The sequence below is a fragment of the Gorilla gorilla genome, chromosome 9 (assembly GCF_029281585.2).
Source record: "Gorilla gorilla gorilla isolate KB3781 chromosome 9, NHGRI_mGorGor1-v2.1_pri, whole genome shotgun sequence".
NCBI classification, from domain to species: Eukaryota; Metazoa; Chordata; class Mammalia; order Primates; family Hominidae; genus Gorilla; species Gorilla gorilla.
This window is the reverse complement of record NC_073233.2, coordinates 115,652,062-115,669,169: the sequence shown is the minus strand read 5'-3', so window position 1 is coordinate 115,669,169 and position 17,108 is coordinate 115,652,062. Positions and strand designations below refer to the sequence as shown.

General features: G+C 41.6%; 1 protein-coding gene across 3 annotated transcripts in view; it reads left to right on the top strand.

The window, feature by feature from the left end:
- Positions 1–3,664, top strand: part of SLC35F2 (solute carrier family 35 member F2) — an 82,787-nt gene extending 79,123 nt beyond the window's left edge. For 2 of the 3 annotated variants that reach the window (XM_063693497.1, XM_063693498.1), the window contains exon 8: positions 2,763–3,179. In XM_063693497.1, the coding sequence (XP_063549567.1) occupies positions 2,763–2,957 (195 nt within the window). In that variant the 3' untranslated portion in view covers positions 2,958–3,179. Of the gene's footprint in view, positions 1–2,762; positions 3,180–3,282 lie in introns of those variants that run through there. The other variant, XM_055355464.2, reaches the window with a different exon arrangement.
- The last annotated feature ends 13,444 nt before the right edge of the window (positions 3,665–17,108 follow it).

Genomic DNA, 17,108 nt, shown 5'->3' with positions numbered 1-17,108 from the left:
CCATAACGTCCTGTAAATCAAAGTGTTTTGTTTTAAAAAGGGTATTATAAAGATTGTCCTCATCAGGGGCTACCTTTGGTTAACAGATGAATAATTGTTGGAAGCTAAACAATGGGTACACGTGGACATACAGAGTAGAATAATAGATACTGGAGACTCCAAAAAGTGGCAGGGTGGGAGGGAGGTGAGGGTTGAAAAATTACCTGTTGTGTACAGTGTTCATTATTTGGGTGATGGGTACACTAAAAGCCCAGACTTCACCACTACCCAATAAACACGTGTAAGAAACCTGCACTTATACACACATATATATGTAATAAATATATATAATATATATAAAATATATATTATATATATTATTTTTTCTTGTTTTTTCCCTTTTTTTTTTTTAAGCCTCTGTGGCACTGGTATGTCAGGCCAGGTTTCCATTATCAACCAGAACAGTCAGGTTCACTAACCCTTTTCTGATGAATGTGTAAGTTAAACATTAGAAAACTGAAGAAATTGGTGCCTGAGGGTGAGCGCTGGAATGCAAAAACAAACCCATTAAGACCTGGCCTGGGTTTTCTCCGGCCCTAAAGTCTGATCAAATAATAAAAGCATTCTTACACATACACCTCATGCCAGATCTCATTCAAGATGAAGAAACTTTCCAAGACTCTAGAGAAAGCTTTCCAGACCCTAGACCCTAGTTAAAGATTAGATACAGATCGAATGAAACACTGCCACTTTTAGGTGCACTCCCACACATAGGCAAATAACTTAGAATATGCATAAGCACTGAAAAAAAAAAACTTGTAAATTTGAGTTGGTCGGGTGAGTTACTCTGACCTTCTCCCTGAAACTGGTTGCAGAAATAAACTCCCTTCTTTCTCAGTCTGTCTGCATCTCATTATTGAACTATGAGAACAAGCAGCTGGACCCCTCGTTCTGTCTGGGTACACTGGCAGAGGAACAGATACATAGATCAATTGGACCTAGGAAGAAACTCACACAAATATGCTGAAATTAATTTTTGACAAAAGTGCAAAAGCAGTTCAATGGAGGAAAGATAGTCTTTTCAACAAGTGGTGCTGGAGCAATTGGACATCTACTGGGAAAAAAAATAAACATTGACTATGTTGGTTAGAAAAAAACTGTTGAAGAACTGGGTTCCCAGCCAGGCGCGGTGGCTCATACCTGTAATCCCAGCATTTTCAGAGACTGAGGCAGGTGGATCACCTGAAGTCAGGAGTTCGAGACCAGCCTGGCCAACATGGTGAAACCAGGTCTCTACCAAAAATACAAAAATTAGCTGGGTGTGGTGGCTTGTGCCTGTAATCCCAGCTGCTTGGGAGGCTGAGGCAGGAGAATTGCTTGAACCCAGGAGACAGAGGTTGCAGTGAGCCAACACAGTGCCACTGCACTCCAGCCTCGGCGACAGACTGAGACTCTGTCTCAAAAAAAAACCAAAAAACAAAAACAAACAAAGAATTGGGGTCTCAGAAAAGTTGAAATATCTGTCTCAGGTCACACAGAGTTTGGTGGCTAAGGTAAAAACAGAAACCAGGATTTTAACCTTTCAGTTTAGTCAGCAGCCAAAGTCTCCACTCTGTAAATTCTGAAGGGGTCATGGTTGCTGTGGAACTGCTGAGACAGCAAATACAAATGCATCTCTAATGAGAGCTGTTGGGATGATTTTCTTGGAAAAACTAGCTTGGTAATACAGTTTTATCTGCAACGCTGGGGGCTGCCCTTTTAAGAAGCTGTCTACAGTTTGTCTCTGTGAGGTCTTATGTATGCCTAGTCACGATTCTCTTTTCTGTCATAATTATGGTGATGTACCATTTCATCTACATTTAATCACTTAGTATCTGGACATATCCTCAGCCTTCAAAATACATCAATAAATCAGGGAAATTTAGCAGATAGCCACTTAGCTGATTAAAAGGCAAGAGATTTATGAGGAAATTAGATAATGCTGACCATGCAGTTCTCTAGTAGTCCTTTAAAGGGTGTTTTGAGAAGTCTGGCAATATATAAATGGTGCATTAGGGGAAGCAAAGCCTCTTCAGAACAAAATTTTACCCATCCTTCATGCACAAACCTGTAGGATTTAATGTTCCAAGCTTTCTTCTCCCAATGCTCAAACTTCTACAATGTACCTTAATCCTCGGTTTAAATACTTTCCTCTTCTAGCAATCTTTTCTTTTCTTTTCTTTTGAGACGGAGTTTTGCTCTTGTTGCCCAGGCTGGAGTGCAATGGTGCAGTCTCGTCTCATCGCAACCTCCGCCTCCCGGGTTCAAGCAATTCTCCTGCCTCAGCCTCCTGAGTAGCTGGGATTACAGGCATGCATCACCATGCCCAGCTAATTTTGTGTTTTTAGTAGAGATGGGGTTTCTCCATGTTGGTCAGGCTGGATCTTGAACTCCCGACCTCAGGTGATCTGCCTCCTTGACCTCCCAAAGTGCTGGGATTACCGGTGTGAGCCACTGCACCCAGCCTTTTCCAGCAATCTTAATTTAAAATGCGAACACTTTTGGAGAAGGAAATGAAAGAATTCGTACCAATTTTAAGAGGCCATTTGAACAATTATTAGCTCCAGCTGACCATAAACAAGCATTCAGATGGTTCCATATATGCCTCACTCAATCAGCTATTACATTCACTGCCTGCCCGTTGGGGAGGCCACAGTCTGTACACAATGTGTGATGTAGAGAACTTGTAGTGCTAGTAGCTGGGGTTTCCATGCTGTCTTTTTCCATTTATGCTGTTATAACAGAACACCCAGAGAGTTCATTCCTTCTTACACCATGCGAGGACACAGTGTATCTACAAGCCAGGAAGAGTGACTTCACCGGACATGGATTCTGTTGGCAGCTTGATCTTGGACTTCCCAGCCTCCAGAACTGTGAGAAATAAATTTCTGTTGTTCATGAGCCAGCTAATCTATAGTATTTTTGTTATAGCAGTGTGAATGGACCAAGACATGCCTTATTCTACTTGGCAGTGTATCAAAATCTTAATGGAATGGGAAAGGTCAAAAACAAACACTTTTTAAATATTCAACATAGAACCAAACATAAAGCCTTAAAAATAACAGGAACTCAGTAATATTGCATTTGTATTTGTTGATTAACTATGCTTTTTCCTATGTTCTATCAGATCCTAAACTTGTGAATCACTACTTTTTGTTTGGGTAAGTAGTAATAATCCTACCATGTAACAAAGCAAAAAGTGATTTAATATTCAAGACATTGCCCAAATATGATATCTCTAAATTGCATATTAATCTTTTCCAGGAAGTCTTTCTTGGCATAACATAAATGGGACAGAACAAAGAATTTTAGAAGATGCTTGATGAGGAAGTGCTACTCCTATTTAGGAAAAGGAAAGCTTAATTCAATAGGTTATATGTTCTATGGTTGGAACACATGCTATTGACAAATGACAAAGTAAATAGAAGGGGAATGAGAGGAACATATGATTATTCCGGTGTTAACATGAATGTTTGTGAAAATGACTATATTTGGGAGCCAGAATCTGCATATCTGAGTAGATGATTCACACTCTTACAGACTCTGCAGACGACTGCTTAGGATTGAAGAAACAGGTTCTATCATTAAAAAGCTGGATGATCTAGGGTGATTCTTTGTCACTTCCCTTTCATAACTCTCATTGATCTAACAATAGTATGTGCCTGGCAATGGACTGTTTTTTAAAAACATACATTGTCTTATTTAAACTTCACATCTTAAGGAGGCATATACTATTTATATCTCCATTTAACCAATGAGGAAATGAAGGCTTGTACCAGGCAGGATAGAATTAGGTTATGCTACTATAACAAACAACACCAAATATCTTATTGGCTTAAAACAAGATTTAATTTTTGGCTGGCTGGGCATGGTGGCTCATACCTGTAATCCCAGCACTTTGGGAGGCCAAGGTGGGAGGATTGCTTGTGCCCAGGAGTACAAGACCAGCCTGGGCAACATAGTGAGATCCCATCTCTACAAAAACTAAAAAATTAGCTGGGCATGGTGGCACACATCTGTAGTTCCAGCTACTTGAGAAGTTTAGGTGGGAGGATTGTTTGAGCCTAGAAGGTTGTGGCTACAGTGAGCCCTAATTACACCACTGCACTCCAGCCTGAGTGACAGACCAAGACCCTGTCAAAAAAAATTATTTTTTGGCCATACTACAGTTCCACTGTGGGCTCCAGATTTTGGTCACTTCCCTGACACAGGCCTGCTACCCAGGAAACTATTAGAAATGCTGGCCAGATAAGTGATCTCTTGAGCCCAGGAGTTTGAGACCAGCCTGGGCAACATGGTGAGATCCTGTCTCTACAAAAAAATACAAAATTAGCTAGGTGTGGTGGTGCTTACCTGTAGTTCCAACTACTCAGGGGGCTGAGGTGGGAAGAATCCCTTAAGCCTGGGAGGTCGAGGCTGCACTGAGCTGTGATCATGCCGCTGCACTCCAGCCTAGTGACAGAGCAAGAACTTGCCTCCCACCCCTGCGCCACACAAAAAGAGAGAATGAATAAAAACCTGCTGAAGCTTAGCTACACATGTTCCAGTACCTAATACTTAGCATTTTTTCTCTGTTGCCCAGGCTGGTGTGTAGTGATGTGATTACAGTTCACTGCAGCCTTGACCTCCTGGACTCAAGTGATCCTCCCACCTCAGCCTCCTGAATAGCTAGGGTCACAGATGTGCATCATCACACCTGACTACATTTTTTTTTTTGAGACGAAGTTTCGCTCCCGTTGCCCAGGCTGGAGTGCAATGGCGTGATCTCAGCCCACCACAACCTCCACCTCCCGGGTTCAAGTGATTCTCTTGCCTCAGCCTCCCAAGTAGCTGGGATTACAGGCATGCACCACTACGCCTGGCTAATTTTATATTTTTAGTAGAGATGGGGTTTCTTCATGTTGGCCAGGCTGGTCTTGAACTTCTGACCTCAGGTGATCCACCTGCCTCAGCCTCCCAAAGTGCTGAGATTACAGGTGTGAGCCACCACACCCGGCCAAATTTATTTTTTTATAGAGATAGCAGTATCACTGTGTTGCCCAGGCAGGTCTTGGACTCCTGGGCTCAAGTGATCCTCCTGCCTCAGCCTCCCACATTGCTGGGACAAAAGGCATGAACCATCATGCCTGGTTATACTTAGCATTTTAATTTATATGCAATCATCCCTTAAAGCATCAGCTGGACTTAGGCACTTAAAAGGACTGATTTAAGTGTCTACTGCCCAGAACGATTGACTTTTTTTCCTGCCCAGGAGTTTGCATCTTTTTTTTTTTCTGAGACAGACTCTTGCTCTGTCTGCCTGGCTGGAGTGCAGTGGCATGATCTCGATTCACTGCAACCTCCGCCTCCCAGGTTCAAGCAATTCTCCTGCCTCAGCCTCCCGAGTAGCTGTGATTATAGGCGCCTGCCACAGCACCCGGATAATTTTTTTTATTTTTAATGGAGATGGGGTTTCACCACGTTGGCCAGGCTGGTCTTGAACTCTTGATCTCAAGTGATCTGCCCGCCTCAGCCTCCCAAAGTGCTGTGATGACAGGCGTGAGCCACCGCGCCTGGCCAGGTGTTTGCATCTTTAGGGGTCAAATAATTTTAAAATGTTCAATCCTCAAAACACAGAATATCCTCTCTTCCTCTACCAAAGCAAGACCATCAACCCTCCTAAGGGATGCAACTTTTTTTTTTTTTTTTTTTTTTTTTGAGACCGAGTTTCGCTCTTTCACTCAGGCTGGAGTGAAGTGGGCAATCTCGGCTCACTGCAACCTCCACCTCCTGGGTTCAAGCGATTCTCCTGCCTCAGACTCCCAAGTAGCTTGGATTACAGGTGCGTGCCACCATGTCCAGCTAATTTTTTGTATTTTCAGTAGAGATGGGGTTTTACTATGTTGGCCAGGCTGGTCTCAAACTCCTGACCTCAGGTGATCCGCCCGCATTGCCCTCCCAAGTGCTGGGATTACAGGCACGAGCTACTGTGCCCAGCCAGGATGCAACTCTTAATACTGATCTTTTTAGAGGAGATGCCCCCAAGAGATTCTAATATATTCATATAAAATTCTGGAGCAATGACTGTTTTTAATGAATCTAAGCTATCCTATTCCCTTTTGAAAAGATGATGTGCTCAATGCATCTATGGCAGTTTTCTAGTACCTTCCTTGCTGAAAAAGAGAAAAAACAACCCATAAATTTATCTGGGTCATTTCACTACATTATTAGGATGATTCACACTTAAGAATAAACTATCAGGTTTGAAAAATCTAATAAATTTTAAAATATAAGAAAAATACATCCACATTGTGTGGGAAATAAATTAGAAATAAAAATCTGACGATTGTTCTTTAAAAGCCTAACACCTACCAGAAATCTTTTCTCTGATGGGGATTAATAGCTATTTGTGCTTTATTGCCATGGTGATAAAATTTGTTTCCAATGGTATTATTTCAATTTTGCCCAATGGAAAAATTAGTTTGTGATTTTCTCACAACCATAAAATGTATTTCCAATAATACAGCTGTGAATTTTAGTTTATTATCTCCCTGTTTCATATTTAGTTTTTTTTTAAAGGAGGCTTGTGTTCTAAGGGATTCTAATACATTAGCTAATTGTGTATGCTTTAGTGGCAGAATCTATCACTTAATAGTTCTGTAATCTTTAAAAAAATTTTATTTTAATAGGTTTTTGGGAGAACAGGTAGTGTTTGGTTACATGAATAAATTCTTTACTGGGGATTTGGAGATTTGGGTGCACCCTAGCAGTGTACTGTACCCAGTGTGTAATTTTTTTTTTTCTTGAGACAGAGTCTCACTCCGTCGCCCAGGCTGGAGTGCAGTGGTGCGATCTCATCTCACTGCAACCTCCGCCTGCCGGGTTCAAGCGATTCTGCTGCCTCAGCCTCCCGACTAGCTGGGACTACAGGTGCCCGCCACCACGCCCGGCTAATTTCTGTATTTTTAGTAGAGATGGGGTTTCACTATGTTGGCCAGGATGGTCTCCATCTCTTGACCTCGTGATCCACCCGCGTCGGCCTCCCAAAGTGCTGGGATTACAGGCGTGAGCCACCGCGCCTGGTCCAATGTGTAGTCTTTTATCCCTCACGTCTCTCCTGCTCTTCCCCCCGTGTCTCCAATCACGTCTAGTTTTATACCTTTTGTCTCTTGATGTTGTCCACTTCTGCCTCTTATTCACTCTCCAGTCTTCAGTAAAGACTTTGAAACTTGGCTTATAGGTTTCCCACCCAGCTTCCTCCATCACTTGAATGATTCATGGCCAATTCCCCTTGAACTTCATAACTTCTTTATCTCCTTAATGCCAATGACGGTTACCTTAATTTCTCTCTAGCAGCTACTCCCATACTACCTCTAAAGTTTGTTACCACTCAGAAGTGCTTTCCCTATCTGAAATTCGCGTATTCCAGATGCTGAGCACAATTCGCCTCTTCAAACCCAGCACAGCCATTTTGTATACTCCCCTGAACTCTTATTCTTTAAGAACGTTGACTTTTTCCCCCTTCTTGAGTACTTTTTCTTCTCTCTACCCTGCTTGGAGTCTGGTTGATTGCTTGGACTTCTTCCATTCCACCTACACCATTTGCTTGTACCCACATCTTGCCCAGCAAAACTCCAATGCTAAATCACTACTGAATCAGTCCTCCATTACCTGCTTGACATAATATCTGGTCTAACCTAGGAAATGTGTGTTGGAGAACCCTCAGGGTGGAGTTTTTAGGCCAGCTCCTTCCTAGCCAAGGGGCATCTGTGATAGTGGGTAAGTCATCAGCAGTTTAGTAGTGAAAGCCTCCTTTAGTGAATCAACTATATCCCATCTATATTCCATTGTTCTTTGGTTTCTTTAGGCATTTCTGATAGTTCATTTCTCACCTTTTCTTTTTTTCTTATCTTTTTTCTTTCCTTCTTATCTTTTTTCTTTTCAGAGTCTTGCTGTATCGCCCAGGCTGGAGTGCAGTGGCATCATCTTGGCTCACTCCAACCTCCGCCTCCTGGGTTCAAGCGATTCTCAGCTTCCCGAGTAGCTGAGATTACAGGCGCCCGCCACCACACCCAGCTAACTTTTTTATTTTTAGTAGAGATGCGGTTTCACCATGTTGGCCAGGCTGGTCTCGAACTCCTGACCTCAGGTGATCTGCCCGCCTTGGCCTCCCAAAGTGCTGGGATTACAGGTGTGAGCCACCATGCTGGGCCAAGGGAATTTCTTAGAAAGTTGAAGGGGAAGGGCCAGGCGTGGTGACTCACACCTGTAATCCCAGCACTTTGGGAGGCCGAGGAGGGCGGATCGCCTGAGGTCAGGAGTTCGAGACCAGCCTGGCCAACATGGTTAAACCCCATCTCTACTAAAAATACAAAATTTAGGCTGACATGGTGGTAAATGCCTATAATCTCAACTACTTGGGAGGCCGAGGTGGGAGAATCACTTGAACCCAGAAGGTAGAGGTTGCAGTGAGCCAAGATTCTGCCACTGCACTCCAGCCTGGGCAACAGAGGGACACTCTGTCTAAAAAAAAAAAAAAAAAAAAATTGGAGGGGAATTGGGAATTGTGTAATTGTGTAGTGGTCCAGTGTTCAGGCTTTGGAAAAATACTTGTATTCTGTATTTAAATCCCATATATCCTTTGGGACTTTGGGTAAGCTACTTGACCTCTCTGAGCCTTAGTATTCTCACCTCAGTAGTTTCACCTCCAGAATTAAGATTCAGAATGCAAAGAGCTCAGCACAATGCTTAACACACAGTGAACACTCATTAAATGGTAGCTGGTATTATGGTAGAGGAGTTTATCTTACTTTGTTGGTATATTTGAAGATCAAAAGAAAACATTGTAACAGAAGGAAAAAGACCAAAGAAACAAAAACAAAAACAAAAAAAAAGGAGAATACATTGTACATAGTAGCTGTTCAATAAATAACTGTTGAATATAATTGCCTTCAGAAAATAATCTTTTTTGGGTGGATTCTCACCTTGGGGGCTCCTTTGATCTTTTTAAAAATTAAGTTTTCACCCTATATATGTCAATGATCAATTATGAAAAACTGAACAGATAAGAATAAGTAACAAAAAAATTCCCCCAATTCTCCCAACCAGAGACAATCACTATCAACAATTTAGAGAATATCTTTCCAGATCTTTATTTTATTTTTTTGACAGAGTCTTTCTCTGTCACCCATGCTGGAGTACAGTGGCACTATCTCAGCTCACTGCAACCTCTGCCTCCCAGGCTCACGTGATCCTCCCATCTCAGCCTCACCAAGTAGCTGGGACTACAGGCAGGCACTACCATATCCTGCTAATTTTTGTATTTTTAGTAGAGCTGGGGTTTTGCCATGTTGGCCAGGCTGGTCTTGAACTCCTGGCCTCAAGTAATTCACGCACCTCAGCCTCCCAAAGTGCTGGGATTATAGGCCTGAGCCACGGCGCCCAGCCTCCTTTCCAGATCTTTATGCATATACAAATATGAAAACGTTTGCACAAATACATACGTGTAGTCTGCATGTATTGAACCACATAGTACATATCATTTTGTAATTTGCTTTTTTGCACTTAGTGAAATGTCATAGACATCTTTCCAAGCTAGAGAATATTGCTCCTAAGAACTGAATAACACCTACTTGAACAGATATCCTGAGGCTTGGTAAAAATCAGGAAACTGTACACTAGATGGCGGTGTTGAAATAAAAATTTTGGAAAATAAATACCTGCATTAACTAATGCAAGAACAAGAAGCTCTTGGGACTGTCCTTGTTATTGACATCCTGGTAATTAATAACTGGTGAAAGAACATATATCTGATCAAGATTATATTACTTTGGAGGCTCCATATTCCCCCAGCTTGGGCTGCAAACATCAGCTCTTCAGACTCTTTAAGATTTGTAAGACTGCATTCAGATTTGTTTTATCATCCATCTGTGAAACTGAAAACTTGCCCTCTATGAATAAACTGCTTGCCATCTCTTTCACACTCTCTTCTGGTTGCCTGTACGAGACACAGCAGATGGACTGATACTTTTTCTGCCTCCCCAGCCTGAAAAGCAACTCTGAATCCTGCACCACTTCCGTTGCAACAGAGGAAGCCTTGCCCCATGGTAATTATGGGAGAAACGTCTCCATGTCTGGTTTAAGGCACTCTGTGGGTGGTGCTTCACTCTGAGATTCCAAGTCTCAGGGACCTTTATGTGACTCTCCCTGGAATGTATATTCTCCATAGCAACTGTCCACAGAGAGTGTGTCACCCTGGGCCTTCTGAGTCCCAGCCTTCCTTGGGTCAGATGGTCAGATTTAGTCAGTGTTTTTTTTTAGACAGAGTGTTGCTCTTTTGCCCAGGCTGGAGTGCAGTGGCGTGATCTTGGTTCACCACAACCTCCGCCTTCCAGGTTCAAGTGATTCTCCTGCCTCAGCCTCCTGAGTAGCTGGGACTACAGGTACGTGTCACTATGCTCGACTAATTTTTGTATTTTTAGAGAGATGGGGTTTCACTATGTTGGCCAGGCCGGTCTCAAACTCCTGACCTCATGACCTTCCCACCTCAGCCTCCCAAAGTGCTGGGATTACAGGCATGAGCCACCGCACCCGGCTACCATGTTATTTATAGATAGTTTCCATCCCTGATCCCAACAAATACACATCACACACACCCTTTGGTATTTGTACAGTACAATCTATTGGGAGAGAGTGCAAAATGCAAATCTGGAATTGCAGTTTAGCCACTAACTAACATTGGGATCTTGGTTAAACCCCTTAGCTTGCCTATTTCTCTACCTTTGTTTTGTTAAATATGAGTAACAATGATACTTGGCCCCATTCTAGGGTATCAAATACATAGATTATACAGGTACTTAGGGTCCTCCCAATCCCACTCATAAAATATGAGAAAAACATTTTGAAAGAATTTGATTTCTTTCTCTCTCTCGACAGAGTCTCAATCTGTCACCCAGGATGGAGTACAGTGGTATGATCTCAGCTGACTGCAACCTCTGCCTCCGGGGTTCAAGCCACTCTCCTGCCTCAGCCTCCCAAGTAGCTGGAATTACAGGCTCGTGCCACCATGCCCAGCTAATTTTTGTATTTTTAGTAGAGATGGGGTTTCACAATGTTGGCTAGGCTGGTCTCGAACTCCTGACCTCAGGTGATCCACCCACCTCGGTTTCTCAAAGTGCTAGGATTACAGGTGTGAGCCACCATGCCCTGCCAGAATTTGATCATTTCTGTTATTAAAAACAGTCATCATGGGGAGAATCAGAACATGAGTTTTTTTTTACATTTATTTTATGATTTAGTTTGTTTTTATCTTGTGCTACACTGACTTCTCAAACTCCATAGCAGAGGTCCTAGAAGCATAGTACCATGAAAATATGATTGAGGACTTGAAGGTATTTTCAGAGTCAGAGCACAGTCATGTCACACTCACTGATAGTAACTCCGTGGGTCTATTATAGCACTGAGTCATGGACACGCATTTCATCTTACGGGAAGCAGCACAAAGGGACGAGAAGCAGCTTTGTTCCCACGGACTCTATGAAAAGCCACAAGTGACACTTGCTCTGGGAGCTGACTGTTCCGGCTTTATTTAGCTGGAGAAAATGAGGTCTGGCTTAAACTGAGAGCCTAAATAGGGAGATCTTGAAGTGATGGTTTAGGAGATGCCACTGATGAAGGTTTAAAGACAATCTAGCTCCCTTCCTGGTCACAGGCAACCAACAAGAGAGTTAACTAGCGACCCAAATGAAACTTGTCAATTTGATAACCTTCAACATGACTAAGTTCAGTTCAATATATTTCAATTCAAAGAATGGGTTTTGTTTGTTTGTTTTGAGACAGAGTTTTGCTCTTGTCACCCAGGCCAGAGTGCAATGGCATGATCTTGGCTCACTGCAACCTCCGCCTCCCAGTTTCAAGAGATTCTCCTGCCTCAGCCTCCTGAGTAGCTGGGATTGCAGGCGTGCACGACCACACCTGGCTAATTTTGTATTTTGAGCAGAGATGGGGTTTCACCATGTTGGCCAGGCTGGTCTTAAACTCCTGACCTCAGGTGATCTTCTCGCCTTGCCCTCTCAAAGTGCTGGGATTACAGGCATGAGCCACTGTGCCCAGCCCAAAGAATGGCTTTTGAGTACTTACTCTGGCTAGGGTATGTGAAAGATAAGTGAATCCGATTTCAGGAGGTGTAATCTAGAAGATATGTATATACATACACATACACACACACACCTCTACTGTAGGGTGATAAACCCAGTTAGTTTGTCTATCTTGTTCATCGCCTTATATCCAGTGTCTGGAATGTAATAGGAGCTCATTATTTTTTGGATGAAGAAATATATAATCTATGCAAAGCAAAATATAACAACTGCTGTCAGAGAAATAAAAAGTGATGATGGAGTACAGAAGGGGTAAAAAGTAATATCGATTAAAAGGAAGAAGGAAGGCCAGGTGCAGTGGCTCATGCCTATAATCCCAGTACTTTGGGAGACCTAGGTGGGTGGATTGTTTCAGCCTAGGAGTTCTAGACCAGCCAGGGCAACATGGTGAAACCTCGTCTCTACAAAAAATACAAAAAACTAGCTGGGTGTGGTGACACATGCCTGTAGTCCCAGCTGCTCAGGGGGCTGAGGTAGGAGGATCACCTGAGCCTGGGAAGTTGAGGCTGCAGTGAGCCATGATTGCACCCTGCACTGCAGCCTGAGCAACAAAGCGAGACCCTGTTTTAAGGAAGAGTCACGAGTAAACGAAGTGTTTGAACAGAACCTTTAGGGATGGGTGGAATTTTCATGGGAAAAGGAAAGTTGATTGAGATTGATCCCTTGCTTCAGGAGGAAACATGACAGGGAAGTCAGGAGACAAGAGAAAGATAAACTTAACAAAAAACACAAATAAGCAAACACACATAGGCTTTCTGTGGCAGTTGCTGCTTAAAGCACTTTACAAACACTAACTCATTTATTTCCTTGTTAATTTCTTCCTTGTCCCTGTGGTCATTCCAGAGCATGTTGCTTAATATCCATGTATTTGTACAGTTTCCAAAGTTTCTTTTATTATCAATTTCTAGTTTTATTCCATTGTGATCTGAGAATATAATTTATATGACTTCAATTTAAAAACAATTTTTGAGATTTGTTTTGTGTCCTAACATATGGTCTATCCTGGAGAATGTTCCATGTGCTCATGAGAAGAATGTATATTCTGTGGCTGTTGGGTACAATGCTCTGTAAATGTTAGTTAGGTCCATTTGTTCTAAAGTACACAGTTAAAATCCAAAATTTCTTTGTTGATTTCTGTCTAGATGATCTGTCTAATGCTGAGAGTAGGGTGTTGAAGTCCCCTACTACTATTGCATTGAAGTCTATCTCACCCTTTAGATCTAATAATATTTAGTTTCATTCCATGCACTCAGATGAGTGTTTTGGTGTTGTATATGTTTAGAATTGTTATATTGTCTCTCTTTTTTTGAGATGGAGTCTCACTCTGTCACCCATGCTGGAGTGCAGTGGTGTGACCTCTGCTCACTGCAACCTCCGCCTCCTGGGTTCAAGCGATTCTCCTGCCTCAGCTTTCTGAGTAGCTGGGATTACAGGTGTGTGCCACCATACCTGGCTAATTCTTGAATTTTTAGAAGAGACGGGGTTTCACCATGTTGGTCAGTCTGGTCTCAAATTTCTGACCTTAGGTGATCCGTCCACCTTGGCCTCCCAAAGTGCTTGGACTACAGGTGTGAGCCACCATGCCCGGCCTAGAACTGTTATATTCTCCTGCTGAATTGATCCCTTTATTATTATATAATGCCCTTTTTTGTATAATGTCTCTTTTTACTGTCTTTTACTTAAAGTCTGCTTTTTCTGATATAAGTATATCCTGCTCACTTTTGGTTTCCATTTGCATGGACTATCTCTTTCCATCCCTTTCTTGTCGGTCTATTTTGTGTCTTTACAAGTGAGATGAGTTTTTTATAGGCAGCATATAGTTCAGTAATTTTTAAAATCCATTCAGCTAGTCTCTCTCATTCTCTCTCTGACTGTATATATTTAGTCAGAGTCATCCTTCAAAATATATATATTTTGAGGCAAGGTCTCATTCTATTGCCCAGGCTAGAGTGCAGTGGCATGGTCTTGGCTCACTGCAGCCTATGCCTCCTGGCTCAAGCAATCCTCTCACCTCAGCCTCCTGAGTAGCTGGGATTACAATTTCATGCCACCATGCTTGGTTAATTTTTACATTTTTATTTTTTCATTTTTTATTTTTATTTTTTTTTAGAGACAAGGTCTCACTATATTGTCCAGTTGGTCATGAACTCCTGGGTTCAAGCAATCCTCCTGCCTCAGTCTCCCAAAGTGCTGGGATTACAGACATGAGCCACTGCACCTGGCCTCAGTCTATAATCTTTTAAGTAAAACATTAAATTCATTTACATTCAAGGTGATTGCTGATATGTGACAGCTTATTCCAGTCGTTCTATTTATTGGTTTCTGGTTGTTTTGTATATCCTTTGTTCCTTTCTTTCTCTCTTATTGCTTATCATTGTGGTTTGGTGGTTTTCTGCAGTAGTAACATTTGAGTCTTTTCTCTCCCTCATTTGTGTGTTTGCTGTACCAGTGGGTTTTTTACTTTCATGTGTTTTCACGATAATAGATATTGGTCTTTTGCTTCCAGGTGTAGGTCTTGGAATATGACTTTGTATCTCTTCCCATCAAGAGATGGAATCTGGAGTTGTTTTTTGACTTGCCTTGGACAATCACTTGCAGCAGAAGCAACTCTGTTCAAGTTCTAAACTTATGCCTCAAAAGGAGATACATACTTTCTTTTTCCATAGGTTAATGGGGTACGGGTGGTATTTGGTTACATAAGTTCTTTAGTGGTGATTTGTGAGATTTTGGTGCATCCATCACCTGAGCAGTATACACTGCATCCTATTTGTAGTCTTTTATCCCTCACCTCCCTCACACCCTTCCTCCCAAGTCCCCAGAATCCATTGTATCATTCTTATGCCTTTGCTTCTTCATAACTTAGCCTTGACATATCAGCGAGATCATACAATCTTTGGTTTTCCATTCCTGAGTTACTTCACTTAGAATAATAGTCTCCAATCTTATCCAGGTCTCTGTGAATGCTATTAATTCATTTCTTTTTATGGCTGAGTAGTATTCCACAGTTTCTTTATCCACTCGTTGATTGACGGGCATTTGGGTGGGTTCCACGATTTTGCAATTGCAAATTGTGCTGCCATAAGCATGCGTGTGGAAGTATCTTTTTCGTATAATAACTTCTTTTCCTCTGGGTAGACACTCAGTGGTGGGATTGCTGGATCAAATGGTAGTTCTACTTTTAGTTCTTTAAGGAATCTCCACACTGTTTTCCATATTGGCTATACTAGTTTACATTTCCACCAGCAGTATGTATAAGTGTTCCCTGATCACCACATCCATGCCAACATCTACTGGTTTTTGATAATGGCCATTCTTGCAGGAGTAATATGGTATCACATTGTGGTTTTGACTTGCATTTCCTTGATCATTAGTGATGCTGAGCATTTTTTCTTATGTTTGTTGGTCATTTGTATATCTTCTTTTGAGAATTGTCTATTCATGTCCTTAGTCTACTTTTTGATGAGATTGCTTGCTTTTTTCTTGCTGATTTGAGTTCATTGTAGGTTCTGGATATTAGTCCTTTGTCAGATGTATAGACTGTGAAGATTTTTTCCCACTCTGTGGGTTGTCTGTTTACTCTGCTGACTGTTCCTTTTGCCGTGCAAAAGCTCTTTAGTTTAATTAAGTCCCAGCTATTTATCTTTGTTTTTATTGCATTTGCTTTTGGGTTCTTGGTCATGAAATTCTTGCCTAAGCCAATGTTTAGGAAGGTTTTTCCAATGTTATCTTCTGGAATTTTTATAGTTTCAGGCCTTAGATCTAAGTCCTTAATCCATCTTGGGTTGCTTTTTGTATCAGGTGAGAGATGAGGATCCAGTTTCATTCTCCTACATGTGGCTAGCCAATTATCCCAGCACCATTTGTTGACAAGATTGTCCTTTCCCCACTTTACATTTTTATTTGCTTTGTTGAAGATCAGTTGGCTATAAGTATTTGGGTTTATTTCTGGGTTCTCTATTCTGTTCCATTGGTCTATGTGCCTATTTTTTATACCAGTACCACACTGTTTTGGTGACTAAGGCATTATAGTATAGTTTGAAATCAGGTAGTGTGAGACCTCCAGTTTTATTCCTTTTGCTTAGTCTTGCTTTGACCATGTGGGCTCTTTTTTGGTTCCACATGAATTTTAGAATTGTTTTGTCTAATTCTGTGAAGAATGATGGTGGTATTCTGATGGGGATTGTATTGCATTTGTAGATTGCTTTTGGCAGTATGGTCATTTTCGCAATATTGATTCAACCAATTCATGAACATGTGAGTTGTTTCCATTTGTTTGTGTCCTCTGTGATTTCTTACAGCAGTGTTTTGTAGTTTTCCTTGTAGAGTTCTTTTGCCTCCTTGGTTAGGTATATTCCTAACTATTTCTTCTTTTTTCAGCTATTGTAAAAGGGGTTGAGCTCTTGCTTTGATTCTCTGCTTGGTCACTGTTGGTATATAGAAGAGCTACTGATTTGCGTACATTAATCTTGTATCCAGAAACTTCGCAGAATTCTTTCGTCAGTTCTAGGAGCTTTCTGCAGGAGTCTTTAGGGTTTTCAAGGTAAATGATCATATAGTCAGCAAACAGTGACAGTTTGACTTCCTCTTCACTGATTTGGATGCCCTTTCTTTCTTTCTCTTGTCTGATTGCTCTGGCTAGAATTTCCAGTACTAAGTTGAAAAGGAGTGGTGAGAGTGTGCATCCTTGTCTCGTTCCGGTTGTCAAAGGGAATGTTTTCAACTTTTCCCCATTCAGCATTATGTTGGCTGTGGGTTTGTCATAGATGGCTTTTTATTACATTGAGGTGTGTCCCTTGCATGCTGATTTTGCTGAGAGTTTTAATCATAAAGGAATGCTGGATTTCATAGAATGCTTTTTCTGCATCTATTGAGATGATCATGTGATTTTTGTTTTTAGTTCTGTTTATGTGGCATATTACATTTATTGACTTGTATATGTTAAACCATCCCCCATAT